The following is a 16,543-nucleotide window of genomic DNA, read 5'->3' as shown; positions in this document are numbered from 1 at the left end:
AAGGCAATATGAATACAATGAAAATAAAATGTAGGTATTTTGATAGAATATATCGAAAGGAGTCCATAGTTTTTTGAAGTTAGAGATGTTGCAATTTTTAATAGCTGCAAACTCTTCATATTTTCTGATGGCATATAGATGATTCCAAAAAATTGCAAAATCTGCTTAGAGCAATAGAATGAGAAACTATTACATATGTTTACGCTAAAGAATTGGTATTGCTTGTCCATATATTAAAGGTCACTTCTTGCATGTTTCTAAATTTAGGCCTCATAAGCCAAGGGTACCAACTCTGTGGACACACCTACATTGGCTTTCATCACAGGCCATCCACCACCTCCGAAAAACCTGCAGAGTGAAACAACTCTATATCTAGAGAAAACAGTCTGCAGTAAAAAACAGAGGGTGTAATAGTGTAATTGTGACAAATCAGTTATCCAAATATACAAGCAATGCCTATCTTATTTATATTCTCGGAAGAATGATTATCAGAAGAGTCAAAACTATACTGACGGGAGAATATATGTCCAAAAGATAACATAAAACACCACCAAAAAATGAAGAAGTACTTAGCTTCATCCAAAGAAAAAACGCGACACGCTATCCACGGGCCACTTCCAGCTTGGTGTAGCATCAATAAAATGTAAATCTGTTCATAATATCTCCCGACAACAAGTCACAAATTTATCCACATAGTATAGTAGTAACCAGTCTCTCTCGACAGTCAAAGAATTCTCTCTGTTTCGCTACTTCATCAGGAGAGGATATGCATCAACATTCATCTTCCTTGTTGCATACAATCTATATCAAAATGGCGACTGCTTATAAGGACGCTCATGCGGTTAAACTTCTAATTATTCTGACGTCACTTCCAAGTAAATGATCATCCAACGAGATGTCATTTCCTTCTGTCACTGTGTATCAGTAAAACGCTTCCCATTCCATAGGGCCATTAAGGCCATTAGGAGATATCGTATGTAAACGGTATATCCATCTTTGTTCTTTTTGATGCAAAACCTTTGAGATGTCACCCCTTCTACCATTATCTTTTGCATGTTCAATTACAGTACAGCCTAATTGATCAAATATATGATTATTATTGACGCAATGCTTTACTAGAGGCATATACAATTTTTCTTTTGGGATACAATGTTTATGTTCTGTTAAACGCGTCTTTAACATGTGTTTAGTTTGTCCAATGTATTATTATTATTATTATTAATTACATTTCCCACACATAGCAGGTTCAATGCAGCTTACATAGTAAATAGAATTACAAAGTCTTGAAGGAGAATGTTACAAGTTGTAATAAACATAGTAGTAGTGGGGTTTTGAGGATATGTAAATTGAGCATGGAGAAGTAAACAAAGATTGGATGAGCAAAAGGAGAAGAGATCGGGAGGGGTAAGGAGTAGGAAGGATGGAGAGGAAGAGATTGAGGAATGAGCATAAGGAGATTGTGAGACATGGTCAAAAGTATAATAATCGTCGGGGCAGGAATCATGTGGGTGGGCTTAAAAAGTTAACTTGGGTCATTAGGGTAAGCTTGCTTGAAGAGATGGGTCTTCAACATTTTTCTGAATGGTAGATGGTCATTGACTGTTCAGATGGATCTTGGCAGAGCGTTCCAAAGCTGGCTGCCCAAAAAGGAGAAACTGGATGCATAGGAGGTCTTGTATTTAATACCTTTGCAGTTGGGAAGGTGTAAATTGAGGTAAGTACAAGAAGAAGACGATCTATTTCTGGTTTGGAGGTCGAAGAGGTTATTCATGTAGTTAGGGGATTCTCCATATATGATCTTATGAATCAGAGTGTGGACTTTAAAATTTATTCTTTCTCTGATGGGGAGCCAATGAAGCTTCTCTCGAAGAGATATTGTGCTATCGAATCTTGACTTGCCAAAGATAAGTCTGGATGCCGTGTTTTGGGTATCTTAATCCACAAGGACAAGTGATCATATATATTACTGCCTTGGAGGTACAATTTGTTGTACAATTCATATGTATCCCTTTGTTGTTTATGTTGTCCCAGATCACATTAGTCTCCTCCATAATATTACACATGATACACTTCCCACATATCCCACATATGAATGGTGGAATCATATAGATGATGTCCGCGAGGGTGGGGCATGGAAGGAAGGAGAGGTCTGCCCTGCTGCTGCTTGCTGCGAAGGTGAAAGGAGGCGTTTAAGGTTAGTTCAGGGAGCGACGGAGGGTAGGTGGAGGGGGGGCCCGGCAACCTCGGGTGGGGGGGGGCGGCCTGGGGGCGGCCTTGTCCGGCTCTCGGCGGCCCTGCTTTCAAACAAAAATTTGCTAAGTCTTACTTTTGGGGGAGGCCTTATATCTACCAATTCAGGAAAACCTCTACTAGGTCTTATTTTCGGAGGATGTCTTACTTTCGGGGAAACAGGGTAGGTTCCTGAGTGATGGATTGGACTGTAACTTATGTTATGTCATCAATTATAGAGAGATCTTATTCGACATAGGGTTAAAGTGGTACTGCATTAAGGTGCATACATACATGGTAGAGAAAAATACGTTATGGTATTGCATATAAGTTTCTGAGTAATAGATTGGATTGTAACATATGTTGGGTCGTCATAAACCATAAACCAAACCAACGGGTGCTTGGAATAGAATAAGCCAGTTATTCTACTGTATAGCAAGGACAATGTGAGAAAGGGGTTGATTGACTGTGATGGAATCCACTATTCTATTCTACAGCACAGATACTGTGGCAAATGTGTTGATAAAATGCAACTTCAATCCCTCATAGAGTATATAAAGATGGTCTTGCATCAAGGTGGCATCAAGGTGCGTTATTGCAACATTATGCAGGAAACCTGGAGATGAAGAGTAAGTTTTTCTGGTGTTCTTCCAAGCTAATCCTCCACCGTCTCCTCAATCTTCTAAACAAAATTAATTAATTGAAAATCAGCCTCCTCTTGGATTGAGAGGCACTGGGGAGCTCAGAGTCCATCCCCCACCTCAGTAGTCAGATAACCTCTGCCACTTAGCCAATGTCAACAAGTGACGAGCTAGAATTACCCTGTTCAATATTTATCCAGCTCAGAGGCCAAGAGGCAAAAGCTGTGAGCCTCTTCCACTGACAGACCAAGCCCTCATTTTTTCCAGGGCTGCAGGGAGGAGGGAGGGGTCCTTTCTTCTCACATTGAGGTCACTTTAGAAAGTTGTGGTCTCACTGGGGAGCCCCTAGGTCGTCAACCCATCTGTGGTCTTCACTTCTAACTGGAGAATGGTTTGGATTTCATTTGTTTCTGCATTGAAGCTTTGAGAGTTTCTTTCCTGTTCTCTTCCCAAGCTCTGGCTACGTGGAGAATTTTAGTTTTTGTGCTGAGGAACCTCCGAGGCCATGAAGTACCTCACTGGATTTCTTTGGCTCCTGGCACTTCTTTGGCTAAACAGAGGAGATGTGGAAGAACACCATAAAGGACCTGTTTACTCAGAGACAGTAAGTTAAAGCAGGGGGGAAATAGGTGGTGTAGAGAAAGAAGAGGTAGGAAGGCGGGTACGCGGAGCAATGGGAAGAAACCCATTTTATTTCCTGTACTGGTAGACCAGCAAAACCAGATCTTGAATGGGAAATGACTCCGAAGCAAGGGCAGACTGACAGCAATCTAGGCCTCCGGGCAATAAGGGTCATGGGTTCCCTAACCTCCTATCAAAAGTAATTAAACTCAAGGGCCACAACCCAATTGGGTTTTCAAAATTTCCATAATAAATATGCATAAGTTCTATTTGCACATCATAGAAGCAGTACATTGAAATCAATCTCATGCTTATTCATTGTGGAAATCTTGAAAACCTGACTGGATTGTGGCCCTCGTGGACCGTGGCTGCCTAGATGGAACCTAGGGGAGAATACGCCCCCTACTCTTGTAGGCCCTCAGGTAATGCCCTATTGTCCCAATGGTCAGTCCGTCTCTGCTCAGAGGAGTTCTTATCAGGACTGACTCTGCCACAAAGTGGACTAGGCATATGGCTAAGACAGCAGAATTTGGTGGGCATGGTAGGTAAGCAGCACTTTATTTTTGTTGACCACATGGCATGAGGCTTTGTGGCCTAGATCCACGCTCTAGCACTGCTGTTTCCCACCCCCTCTGACAGGAAGTCCATCTTGGAGGGAGTGAGATGCAGGAGACCTTGAATGTGGACTTGTGCTCAAGGTCCTGCGCCATTTGAACTATCGTTTGGACCTGAGCAGAGGTAGGTTGGCGGCGGCAGCAGCAAAGGGAGGGGAAGATAGAGATGCTGGACATGGGGGCTAGGGAGGAAGGGAAGAGGAAATGAGATACTGTACACCTAGGATGGAAGGTGGGTGTGGTCGTAAGCTGCCCTGGGGATGGTTCACCTAGGGTGTCAGATACCCTTCGGCCAGCCTTGGTTCTTACCAACACCAAATAACAGCCAAAAGACACCTCTAACGCAGACTCTCCTGTCATTGTGAACCCAAGTGAAGCAGAAGGGCGCTGCTATCCTGATCGTCATCAAAGCCCCTCCCTTCCCCCTTGTAAAGCATGAATACAGCATAGGCAGCTGAACAGATTATACTGATGCAACAGCACTCCCGGACGGTATCACATTTGGAGGTTCCATGTGTCCTGTATGGTAATGCATACAGGACACATGGAGCCTCCAAATGTGATACACGCAAGCAATCCTGCGTAGAGAAAAATAAGTGAGGGGATGGGATAGTGAATGCAGTGGAGGATTCCTTCAATCTGTGAAAGATTCAAACACGGGGGGGGGGGGGGGGCTTGCTAAGCCTATGCTAATGTCACATTCAAATAGAGAGGGGCTCCCCCCTGTCTGTGCTAATGACATACAGAGGGAGAGGAGTTCCCCTAGTCTGTGATGGTGTCAAATACAGAAAGAGGGGTTCCCCCATTCTTTGCCAGTTTCAAAAGAGGGAAAGTGAAGGGTCTCGTAACCTGTGTTAGACTAAGGTCAAGCACTGGGAAAGGAATTCCCTCAGTCAATGCTTGTTGTGTTTCACACTCTGTGTTCATGTCATAAGGCGGAAGAGGGGTCCCCTCTGTGTGTGAGGGAAAGATGTCACCTCAGGCTGTTCTAGGGTCACACAAGTAGAGGAACACCTGTGTTTGTGTCTCCATGTTGGGCCTTAGATAATGGGTCTACTGCTCCTTTGGCTGACCCTGTGATTTCTCCACCTCCGTCGAATATGAACTCACAGGCTCAGATCCAAATCCTTGGTTTAGCTTCACAGTAACTACAGAGTGGGGCCCAGGCCTGCATCCCAGGGTACTAGCTGTACAAATGCCAGACAAGCTTTTAGATCCAGGAGATCATTCGGGATACCCAGGTTGTGCGGATGGAACTAACTCTTCTCCCTCTTGCTCCGGTCAGTGCAACCTCAGCCAACGAACCTTTCTGGCCTATCCTGACACACTGAACATTGGCCAGAAGTGGGGGAAGGATGAGCCAACAGCCACCGTGATGCTCGACCTTAGACAGACCACCAGGTAACACTCTACAGGGGTCAACAGCATAATTCATGCTATGGCACTGGCCACTCTGAAGATGCTCCTGGCCTGGGTGGCTAAAATGGTCCCACTCAAGGGCTTCCAAGTGACTTCAAGGGCAACCTGAGCTCCTGGTTCTTCTCTGGATCTATAGTTGCAATTTCTCTAACTACGGTATATTTATTTATTTGTAGCCATTTACCCTCAAGGTCTATAAATAGAACCCAAAGTCAGACAGACAATTGGCCATGGAGTTATAGACTGGAGTAATTATGTGCATAACTTAGTTTGCTAATTAGTGCTAAATTGATGCTTAATTGGTAATAAGAATCAATTATTGGTCTTAACAAGCACTAACTGGGAATAATTTGTAGTTCCTCATGCCTAATTTTGGCCACCATTTTGAGAAGTTGGGGGTTACTGCAGGGACATAGCCAGACCTTGGCGGGAGGGGGTTCCAGAGCCCAAAGTACCTTTGCTGGTGGGGGTCCGCAACCCCCACCAGCCGAAGCCTTCTTCGTTCAGCACTGGTCTCCGGCGTGCCACGTTCGCTGATCTGTGCTTTCTTGAGTCCTGATGTCCTGCACGTTCGTTTAAGTGAAACTGAGCATGCTCAGTTTCACTTAAAGGAACACGCAAGACGTCAGGGCTCAAGAAAGCACAGATCAGCGAACGCGGCGCGCCGGACACCAGCACTGAAGAAGGCTTTGGCTGGTGGGGATTGGGGACCCCTGCCAGCAAAATAAGGGGCCCGGACTAAATCTGGGGGGGCCAGGCCCCCGTGGCCCCACCTAGCTACGTCCATGGGTTACTGGTTTCACTGGCTGTCTCTCTGAACTCCTGCTGTGCCTTTCTACCTGTGACCAGAGCAGCCTTCCTATTGGCTGGATCCTACCAGTCTCTGCACTGAAAAGGGGGAAGAACAGAGAGCTATAAATGGCTAAACTCTGAAAAATACCCAGAACTTTAGCTATCATTCTGGCTTCAAGACAGTTCATGCACAATCATCTGTAGAATCCTGAAAAATCCAGACGGACGGCAATCCTAGCCTTTTGAGCCCTGAGCCCCAAACTTTGGATCCTAAGCACATGCCTAGTCTGCCTGGCCCTGAGCTTATCCTGGGTGACATGGACTCCTCTGGTTGCCTTTAACCTGTGTTGCAATCAGGGGTAGAAGTTGAAGGCTACTTGGGTTTTTGAGATCAGTGTCATACTCAGTGTTGTGTGCTGGATTCTCAGGTCTGACCTCTGCTCCCACTGTCCTGCAGGGCTAGGCATGCTGTGGAGGCTGCGTTCCCAACTCCTAGGATCAGGGCTGCCGAGAGGGAGGGGGGGCAGGGGGGACAAAATTCCCCGGGCCCGTGCCTCCAAGGGGGTCCCGGCGCCGGGGTCAGGCCACCGGCGCTGCAGTTCCCGGTCTCACCAGCCTGCCTTCTCGGCTCCAGGGCCACCTGCATTCGAAGCGGCAGTCACAGATCGCCTCCCTTCCGGCCTTCCCTCCCTGTGTCCCTCCCTCGCGGAAACCGGAAGTTACATCAGACGAGGGCGGGACACAGGGAGGGAAGGCCAGAAGAGAGGTGATCTGTGACTGCCGCCTTGAATGCAGGGGGCCCGGAGCCATGGACGCAGGCAGGTGAGACCGCGGATAAATCATAGATGTTCCATCTAGCAATCTGCACCACATATAAAATTCTATTGGTTGCGTGCATTGCAAGGTATGAATAGACTTATTGGATTTGTGCTTGTATTTTATAACGCGTTAGTTGTGCCCTAATGCCCTTATACAATTAGCACTAAGCACACCCCTTTGCGGCTTATTAATTAGGCACCTGTCCTTCTCATCCGGGAGAGATTCAATTAGGAAAAAAAAATATTTTAAAATAAGGTTTAAAAAAATTTTTTTTTTTTTTTTTTTAGTTATTTGCATTTAACTTTTATATTATCACCAAACATATATGTTTGATAGAAAGGAAATTAGAAAATAACAGAAGATTCAACCACGCCTTTAATGGAAGAAGTAACTAACTTGTTAGTCTCACTCACACACACATGCAAGGATTGACTTGGGCTGCACATACTGCAGCGGGACATGTTTATCTACTCCTACCCTAGCTGAGAAATGAAACCATCTCTCTGACCTCATGTGTACATAAGTACATAAGTACATAAGTAATGTCAAACTGGGAAAAGACCAAGGGTCCATCGAGCCCAGCATCCTGTCCACGACAGCGGCCAATCCAGGCCAAGGGCACCTGGCGAGCTTCCCAAACGTACAAACATATTCTATTCATGTTATTCCTGGAATTGTGGATTTTTCCCAAGTCCATTTAGTAGTGGTTTATGGACTTGTCCTCTAGGAAACTGTCTAACCCCTTTTTAAAGTCTACCAAGCTAACCGCCCTCACCACGTTCTCTGGCAACGAATTCCAACTTTCTTCAAATCAATCACCTTACTTTCTAATTCTTCCTACTTTCTTACTCATCTATATGTTACAACTTTGCCTTACCCCTCACTACTAATTATAATGTTCTATTACGTATTGTGTTGTCATTGCAAGTAGTATACCATGCCATACTTTGTATTGTTGTTCGAATATTTTTACTGCTCTAATTGCCTCCTGCTCATGTTTGATCTATTCTTACTGTACACCGCCTTGAGTGAATTCCTTCAAAAAGGCGGTAAATAAATCCTAATAAATAAATAAAGATAATCATTCCAATAAATCTTAAGAAATAACAGTTTTAAACATTTGTCCGCCAAACAGGAAAAAGAGATCCACGATAAAATAAATGTACTTGGGCTGACCTAGTATCTCAGATGGTAAGCGCTGCACACTGCCATGCAGAGGGTACCTGGGTCAGTAACTTTCACAGCCCTGGGAGGAAGGGAGTAATGCCCGGGGGGTGGGGGGGGGGGGGGTCAGAGTGAGGGCCTATGGTTGTAAGGGTTCAAACAAAGCCAGGCAACATGACCCCTAGCCCAACATGGTCATTGCAATGACCCGATTGAGTATGTTTGAAGGGAGCGGGGGTGGGATGTAATATAATAAAAGAGGAAACAATCCCCAGGTAGTGTGAATGAGGGCTCATAGCACCAGCAATGGATCTCAACGAGGAGCAGGATAGATCTACCAGTTAAAAAAAAAATGTAGCTACCCATTTGTAACCTTAACTTCCTGTTCAGTGCAGGATTTATTTATTTATTATTACATTTGTACCTCACGCTTTCCCACTCGAAGCAGGTTCAATGCGGCTAACATAGTAATAGGGATTACAGAGTATTGATAGGGAAAATATAAGTTAAGTATAGTCGAATAACAAAAAAAATATATAGGTAGAGAAGGGAAAGGGTGAAGGGAGTAGGAGAGGTATAAACAAGGGTAGGTGAGGGCTGGAGGAGGGGGAGAGGAGGTGGAAGGGGGGACGGGATACGGGATAAGCAAAGAAATTTTGGTGGGAGAAGTAGTCTAAGTCATTGTCGTCGTTTCCTGGATATATGTTGAGTTATAGGGTTCATAGGATTAATTTGGGTCATTAGGGTAGGCTTGCTTAAACAGATGGGTTTTTAGTGATTTCCGGAAGGGTAGATAGTTACTGATTGATCGGATCGGATTGATTCCTGGACACATGTCCCCAGCAATGAATGCAAAATCCAGCCCTGGGTGCAGTCCTAGGAACAGGGCCGGCTTAACTATTGGACCAGGTGAGGTTCTGGCTCAGGGCACCAGAGATTAAGGGCGCCAAAATACCCAGCCTCCGACCTCACTTGGTCTACAGGTTATCTTTCCTCCTTCCCCCTCACTGGACCGCTGGGGAGTGAGAGAGGTGAGGGAGCAGCGCCAGACCCATGGGGAGGGGGACAGAGGAAGAGGAAAGTGAGACTGGACTGTTGTGGGGGGAGGGAACTACAGATACTGGCCAAGGGAAGGATTGATGCCGAACCCACAGGGGGAGGGAGCCGGAAGCAATGTGATTCAGAGGGGGGCATTCTAAAGCAAGCTGGACACTATCCTTTGAGCCAGAACCTGCCTAAGAAAGACCAGCTCCAACTGAGGCCGAAGCCCAAAAGAGTAGAGGGAACTGCTGTGTCAGAAAAATAAGCCAAGAAACATACCAAAATGTCCCATCTGATTAATACACATCTCCTTAAATTACTCAGTTGTAGATCTGATCACATGCTTGGACCATCTCTTGTCAGGATAGTCCTAATGTATTTGCATGAGATAAATTTGCATGCAATGGAGGTACTACTGCTTCACTGCTGCTATTCCTCCCCTACTGGGCAATAGGTTTCCACTGTCTCCCCAATCCCATCTTTACCCAAGAATGAGTGACACTGGCATGGGATGGGTGGTGGGATCACCACAAAATGTTTCCGAGTTCTTTATTTTGTCCTTCTACAGCTCTTCCTCTCACTTTGAAATCCGGACCTTTGATCCAGAGGGTGTGATCTTCTATGGGGACACCAGAGATGGCAAGGACTGGTTTCTACTAGGGATGAGGAAAGGGAAGCTGGAGATCCAGGTTCGGAACCTTATCTCCAAGATCACTGTTTCCGGAGGGGATATGTTGAATGACGGACAGTGGCACCAGGTAGGAGGAGGCTATACCACTATCTGTGTATGGCTCCCAGATGCTTAATCCACATAAGCAAAATGGGAAATGAGAGCTTTATTCCTCCTAGCTCAAGACCATACATCCAGGATGAGTATCAGATGAGAAAGAGAAAGGAGAGGCCTGGCAGGGGGCAGGGGGTTGGATGTCTGATGAGGGTGGAATGAAAGGGAGTATGGAAAGGTGCTTCACAGGGTGGATCCTGATGAGCACCAGATGGAATGAAGTCAGAAGGGAGGCTTGGCAGGGGAGAATCTGATAAGAGTCAGTTGAAAGAGAGCAAGAGAGAGGCTTTACTGGGAGAATGCTTGATAAGAACCGATGAAAGGTAGTAATGTGAGAAGTGTCATGAGGCATCCCTGATGAGATTCAGATAGTTAAGAGGCAAGAGAGGGGCCTAATAAGGGAAGTTCCCCGCTGAGAATCAGGTGGAATTGAATAAGGAATATGGCCTTCCATGGAAGATGATCCCTGATGAGAACCAGATGGAAAGGAGTCAGAGGACAGCTGGTATAGACCTGACTTTGAGACCCCCTTGTGTTTCCAGGTGAGAGTAATCAATGAGGGGGACACAGTTCTGCTGGAGGTGGACGGGGAGGTGAAGCTCAGCATTGGACAGGTCACCGAACCTCTCAACAGTGGAGAGATCCTGGAGATGAGAATCGCTGTTGGGGGCATCTTGACCAATCGGAGTGATCTACTGATCCCAGTAAGGCTTCGCATGGAGCTCAAAGGCTACCTTCTAATGAGAGGTTACTGAGGGAAGAGGGGTTGCCAGCCATATAACAAGTTAGATGACCATCAAGAGATGAGAGGTATTGGGACATGAGGGGGTCACTGAGAGGTAAGGAGTGTTGGAAGGAAGAGGGGGTAGCTGATTTATAATGACGGGGTGGTCACAGAGAGATGAGAGATGTTAGAAGGGATGATTGTTTTATATTGGGGGGGTCACAGTGGGATAAGAGGTGTTGGAAGGACTGATTGGTTTATAATGGGGTCACAGAGAGATGAGAGGTGTTAGAAGAGATATTGCTTTATATTTGGGGGGTCACAGTGTGATGAGAAGTGTTAGAAAGGATGATTGGTTTATAATGGGGGGGGGGGTCACAGCGGGATGAGAGGTGTTAGAAGGGATGAGGTAAGGGTTAATGAGCCCTCATGGGTCGTCTTCTGACTATTACAGATGAACACAGCTCTGGACGCATGCTTTCGGAAGTGGAAATGGCTGAATCAAACCAGCAACTGGCATAGCGGACCCCCAGCTGAAGGTCCTGGCAGGAAGCCCTGTTTCTCCTTCATCCAGAGGGGAAGCTTCTTCTCTGGGGCAGGGGTGGCTGTTTTCCGCACCTCAGGTAATCTGATAGGCCAGTGCAGGAAAGAGTGGATTCAAGGCTCCCCACAGATCTCTTTGTCCTCTGCCCCTCCTCCCTCCATTTCTCTAGAGAACTAGTGGTCCCCTAGTGTTGCACAGGATGGCAGGACTACAAATTCCATGAGGCTTTGCAGTGGGAAATCTGAAGATCCTAGGCTCAAGCGAGGTTCCGAGGCCTTTTAACAAAGGCCTGAATGCACTGTTTGGTTTAGGAGAGGCTAATATTGAAGGTCTTAGTTGTGATGCAATGGGGTAATTCTGTCTGTCTTTTTCCTTTTTGGGTTTTGCCTTCCTGCCTCCCCCGTCTGGCAATGGGCGTGACATAGAGGGCATCATGCCACAGGATGACTGGGCACTGACACTAGAGATGCTCATTCGTATGGAAAAGAGGACAGGAATCTTGGTGGCATTCTCAGTGGAGGACTACAGACCACTGCTGATGCTGAGGATGAAGGGACAGGTGCGAGGGTATCTGAGGCCGAGGGCAGTGGGACACATTCTTGGTTGGAGAGGCCAAACAAACCATCTCTGGTTCTGCCCCCAGGCTGTCTAATTTCTGATCTGCTGTTGGGCAAAATATTGATCAAGCCATGGCTCCAGTATCCCACCCCATTCCCACTGTAGCAGTGAGGCAGGACCTAGTGTCAAGGCTTTCCTTATGCACTTCTTCCTTGCACTCTAGTGCCCAGATTCATAAACGCAACCTTCAAATTTCATGGAATCCACATGCTGCAGTGCAATTGTACCAGGATTCACACTCCCAGCCTCCATTATCATGGAATTCACATGCCCCAGTGCAACCACACCAGGATTCATACTCTCAGCCTCCATTATCAAGGGATTCACACACTCTAGAGCAATCGCACCAGGATTCATACTCTCAGCCTCCATTATCAAGGGATCCACACACCCTAGTTCAATTGTACCAGATTCCATACTCCCAGCCTCCATTATCAAGGGATTCACACACTCTAGTGCAACCGCACTAGGATTCATACTCTCAGCCTCCATTATCAAGGGATCCACACACCCCAGTACAATTGTACCAAGATTCACCTCCTAACCTCCATTATCATGGGATTCACACACCCCAGTGCAATTTCACCAGGATTCACACTCCCAGTCTCCATTATCAAGAGATCCACAAACCCTAGCACACTAGCACCAGGATTCACACTCCCAGCCTCCACACATTATTGGGATCCACACACCCCAGTACAATTGTACCAGGATATACACACCCAGCCTTTGAGCAGAGTGAGGTCCACACTCAGATTCACTAATGTCAGAAGCCATATTCCCAGCCACTAAGCACTATGATACACACATCAAGACACACAAGTGCCAGGAATCACACTTCTAGCCAACGAACCTAGTTGGATCCACCCACCCACGTGCCCTAGTGCCAGGGCTCATATTTCTAGCCTCTGAGGGCAGTGGGATCTGCAGCCCCAGGGCACTAGTGCCAGGAATCTCGTGCCCACCCCCAGGAAACTAATGTCAAGATTCAGACTCACAGCCTCTGGAAATGGTGGGATCCATATCCCCAAGGATACGTGTGTCATGCTCTCCAAGCCCAGTGAGATACTTACCTAAGCTTTTATTCTTAAATGCAGAGCTAGTGCAAGGGTGGCGGGGCATTCTAGGCAGAATCCTAGCCTGCAGCCTCCCCCCATAATTTTGATAATTACACTCAGTAATCATAATCACAACACAATAACCCTAAAAATTATAGTGCTGATTGTTCTTTGAGTTTGTGTGATTGTCGGGACCTGTTGTTTTGTTTAGACTGTAGTTGTTCTTTGCCCCCCCCCCCCTCCCCTCCACAGAAGCTGCTGCTCTAGGCGACTGCCTAATGGTTGAGCTAGCCCTGCTTAGATGACGAAGGTATTAGAAATAGCTGCCAATGAGTTTGCTGCTTGTCTTGCAGGGTTTTTCCTTGGAATTTGGCAATAAGACCTCTCTGGAGGTGCCTTTCCCCCATGAGATGTGTCTTGGCTTCCCGCTGTTCCTCACCATATCCCCTACTCACCTCACCTGGAAGCTGGGTGATGAAAAGATTGAGCTCCCTGTCCAAATGCAGGATTACCAGACACTCAAGACCGCCTGGCACGAGGAGGGAGGTCGGATTTTCCTTGGGGGACCCCCAAGTAAGTGCTCAATTTTGTACTAGGTACGACCGGGGAGGGCTATAATGTGTAGCAGCAGCGGCGGCGGTGGGCAACCGGGTAGAGCCTGAATGGTCTGTCTGCCTCTGGCACATGGCCATAAGTAATTAGCTCAGACACGCCTACTCTCTACCCCTCAGACACACCCCCTCAACAAAAAATTACAAAATATTTTTTAGCCTGCAGACAGCGTGTGCACCTTTGGAATTTACTGCAGGATACCTCAGCCATCCCGCAGTAGCCCTTTTAAAAGGACCCCATAATTAATTCTTACAATTCAAAATCAATGTACAGATGGCTAAGTGACTATGGGGGTCCTTGCACTAAGGTGCGCTGAAAAGAACGGCCTGCGCTAGTGTAGGCGCGGGATTTGGGCGCGTACATTTTTCAGTGCGCCTGTAAAAAAAACGCCTTTTTAATAAAAATTTTGGCTGAAAATGGACGTGCGGCAAAATCAAAATTGGCGTGCGTCCATTTTGGGTCTGAGACCTTACTGCCAGCGGTAAGGTCTCATGCGTTAAACGGACGGTAATGACCTACGCACGTAGAAAGCTATTTGACGGGCGTCAGAAACTATTTTTCAGATGCGCTTGAAAAATGAAATTACCGCAAGAGCCACGCGGTAGCCGGGCGGTAACTCCAGACTGACGCGTGTTAGGCGCAGGTAGGCGCCAATGCGGCTCAGTAAAAAGGTCCCTATTTGTCTACCATTAAAAAGCTTCAGAAAATAGAAAAGCTTTCAACAGCTCCCAGAACTGGAGAAAATTCCCCATACATCGTAGCTCCCGTGCGATTGAAAATACGCTCAACCGGCAGTCATCCAAACTAATATGCAAAGGGAGGTACATACGACAGTAACTTATTTGATGAGCTCAGTGTGTGGGTTCCTTACCACTCCCAGAAAACCCAAGCGCACCAGGACTCTCAATTAAAACCCGTTGACCTTCCCACTTACAGCATTTTATGGTTCTCTTCCTTCTTCAGACATGGAGCGGCTGTTCCCTACAGAGACTGCTGTGTTCTTTGAGGGCTGTCTCTCTGAAATCCGGCTACAGGGGCGTACACTGGACCTGGACTCTGCCCTGTACAAGAGCGATACAGTCTGGGCCCACAGCTGCCCCCGGTCCTCCTCCTACGGCCAGGAGGACTCTTAGGAGGCCTGGACATCACAGACTTAAAAGGATGTGTGAATGTGTGTGTATTGCATGTCCCCTACCTCTGGATAAATTCATCTTTGCCCCTGGAACTGTGTAATACAGGGCCGTCGAGAAGGGAGGGGGGGGGGGGACAAGATTTCCCGGGCTCGGTGCTAATACTGACCGATTCGCAATTCGAATCGATTTGCCAATTCATTTTTGGTGATTCACAGGCGGGAACACACAGGAGGGAAGTCTGTGGGACCAGCGGGAGCAGTGTGTATCAGTCGCTGGCTACTCGTGCTTGCTGCCAGCGAAGACCTGCTGGTTTAAAAAGTACGCGGGGGACCTCAGTTTTTACAAAAATGAGGGGGGAGGCCGTGGGACCTTTGTTTGCCCTGGGTCCGGCTTTGTCTCTTGGCGGTCCTGCTGTAATATACTGTATTGTTCTGTATATCTCTTACCCTAAACCTATAGCCAGCCTAGTTGGGGAGAGGGGAATGGGAGAGCAGCACCCCCCTCCCAAATGCTGCAGGTGTTAATGTTGAATTTGTCCTTCTCACCTCACTATTAATAGGACTTCCTTGCCCTTTGTAACCCTCCCCCCGCCCCCCCCCCCCCCCCACACCCAATGGCCAGAGACAAAGTAGGCAAGGGAAACCACACTTATGAGCCCCTCTCTGGCTAAAACTAATGAGAAAACTCCCAGGGAAAGGTGGGGATGAGGGAACTTCAATGGCAATGCCCAAACGTCCTGGTCAGTCCTAGTTGTATTAGATTGTTTTATATGAGTAATAATCTTGTATGTTTACTATTCCTTGTTCAGTTATCAATGTGAAATGCTTAGTACCTTAGGTGGAATAGAAATGCTTTAATAAATAAATAAAAAATACCCACTGCACTTCTTCAGTCTTTTCTCGTTCATCCTCCTGTTGCTACACATCATTGTCTTCATCTCTGTGGCAAAGATTTCCCCAACGCCTTCCCCCCTTGTCCAGCACCTGCACATTTAGGAACCTGCCCTCTATCTGCGGTTGGGCCTCCGATCATTTAAACTGGAGGAACCTGAGAAACCTCCTTAGAATTTGCTTCTCCAAATATCTCAGCAGGAGTAAGTCACTTCACCCATTCCTGACATACTCTTTCTAAAAACTAATAGAAGTGCTTTGAAGCCATGTCAAAAGTACTTGTTGACAATCCTTTGGGTCTTTTGCAACTGGTCCTTCTCCTCTGTGGTTTTGTAGTCTTCCAGGCCCTTCCAGAAGTCTCCCACTGTCCTGAAATCTTTAGTATCTTCCAGGAACTTCTGGAAGAGGCATTGGCCAAAAGGGTCCAGGATGCAGAGATTATGGAAGTCCAGTTCCCATCCTTTCTTCGGTTGCTCTCACTAGGTGATGTGAGGCAGTTTCAGCTGGGCTCAAATCTTCTTGTCCCTTATCATCTGGGCAGCACTGACATCCATGTTTCTCTTACCCATTATGTAGGAGTGATGGCCACCATAGTTTCTAGACTAGCAAGGTTAATCTTGGAGATGGTCAACCTTCAAGAATAAGATGGGTGGGAAAAGGGTCTCTCAGAAGATAGATGAAGAACGGTCATTAATGAGGTCTTCTATGTGTCCTTCCCAGTAGAAGGTTGAGCCTGAAGAGGGCAAAGAGAGACAGACAATTAGAGGCATGAGGTTACCAGGAAATCATTGCACCTCCAGCTCTATCTGTAGAACAGGAATTGCTCTGACTCTAGACAGA

The 16,543-nt window shown here is 46.7% G+C and overlaps 1 protein-coding gene across 1 annotated transcript; it reads left to right on the top strand.

The window, feature by feature from the left end:
- The first annotated feature begins 3,090 nt into the window (after positions 1–3,090).
- On the top strand, positions 3,091–15,696 carry SHBG (sex hormone binding globulin). Its single transcript, XM_030187728.1, has 8 exons — positions 3,091–3,474; positions 5,391–5,506; positions 9,909–10,098; positions 10,667–10,828; positions 11,303–11,471; positions 11,818–11,951; positions 13,422–13,641; positions 14,644–15,696. Exons 1-8 carry the CDS (start codon positions 3,376–3,378, stop codon positions 14,811–14,813), a joined length of 1,260 nt encoding a protein of 419 aa, XP_030043588.1. The 5' UTR covers positions 3,091–3,375; the 3' UTR covers positions 14,814–15,696.
- The last annotated feature ends 847 nt before the right edge of the window (positions 15,697–16,543 follow it).

This window comes from Microcaecilia unicolor, chromosome 14 (assembly GCF_901765095.1).
Source record: "Microcaecilia unicolor chromosome 14, aMicUni1.1, whole genome shotgun sequence".
Taxonomy (NCBI): domain Eukaryota; kingdom Metazoa; phylum Chordata; class Amphibia; order Gymnophiona; family Siphonopidae; genus Microcaecilia; species Microcaecilia unicolor.
Note: the sequence above shows the minus strand (reverse complement) of the source record. Positions and strands in the feature narration are given on the sequence as shown.

Coding starts and splice junctions, on each gene's coding strand:
- SHBG (XM_030187728.1), top strand. CDS start 3,376: ATGAAGTACCTCACTGGATTTCTTTGGCTCCTGGCACTTCTTTGGCTA. Junction 5,507..9,908: donor GACCTTAGACAGACCACCAG/GTAACACTCTAC, acceptor GTCCTTCTACAG/CTCTTCCTCTCACTTTGAAA. Junction 11,472..11,817: donor GGCTGTTTTCCGCACCTCAG/GTAATCTGATAG, acceptor GGCGTGACATAG/AGGGCATCATGCCACAGGAT.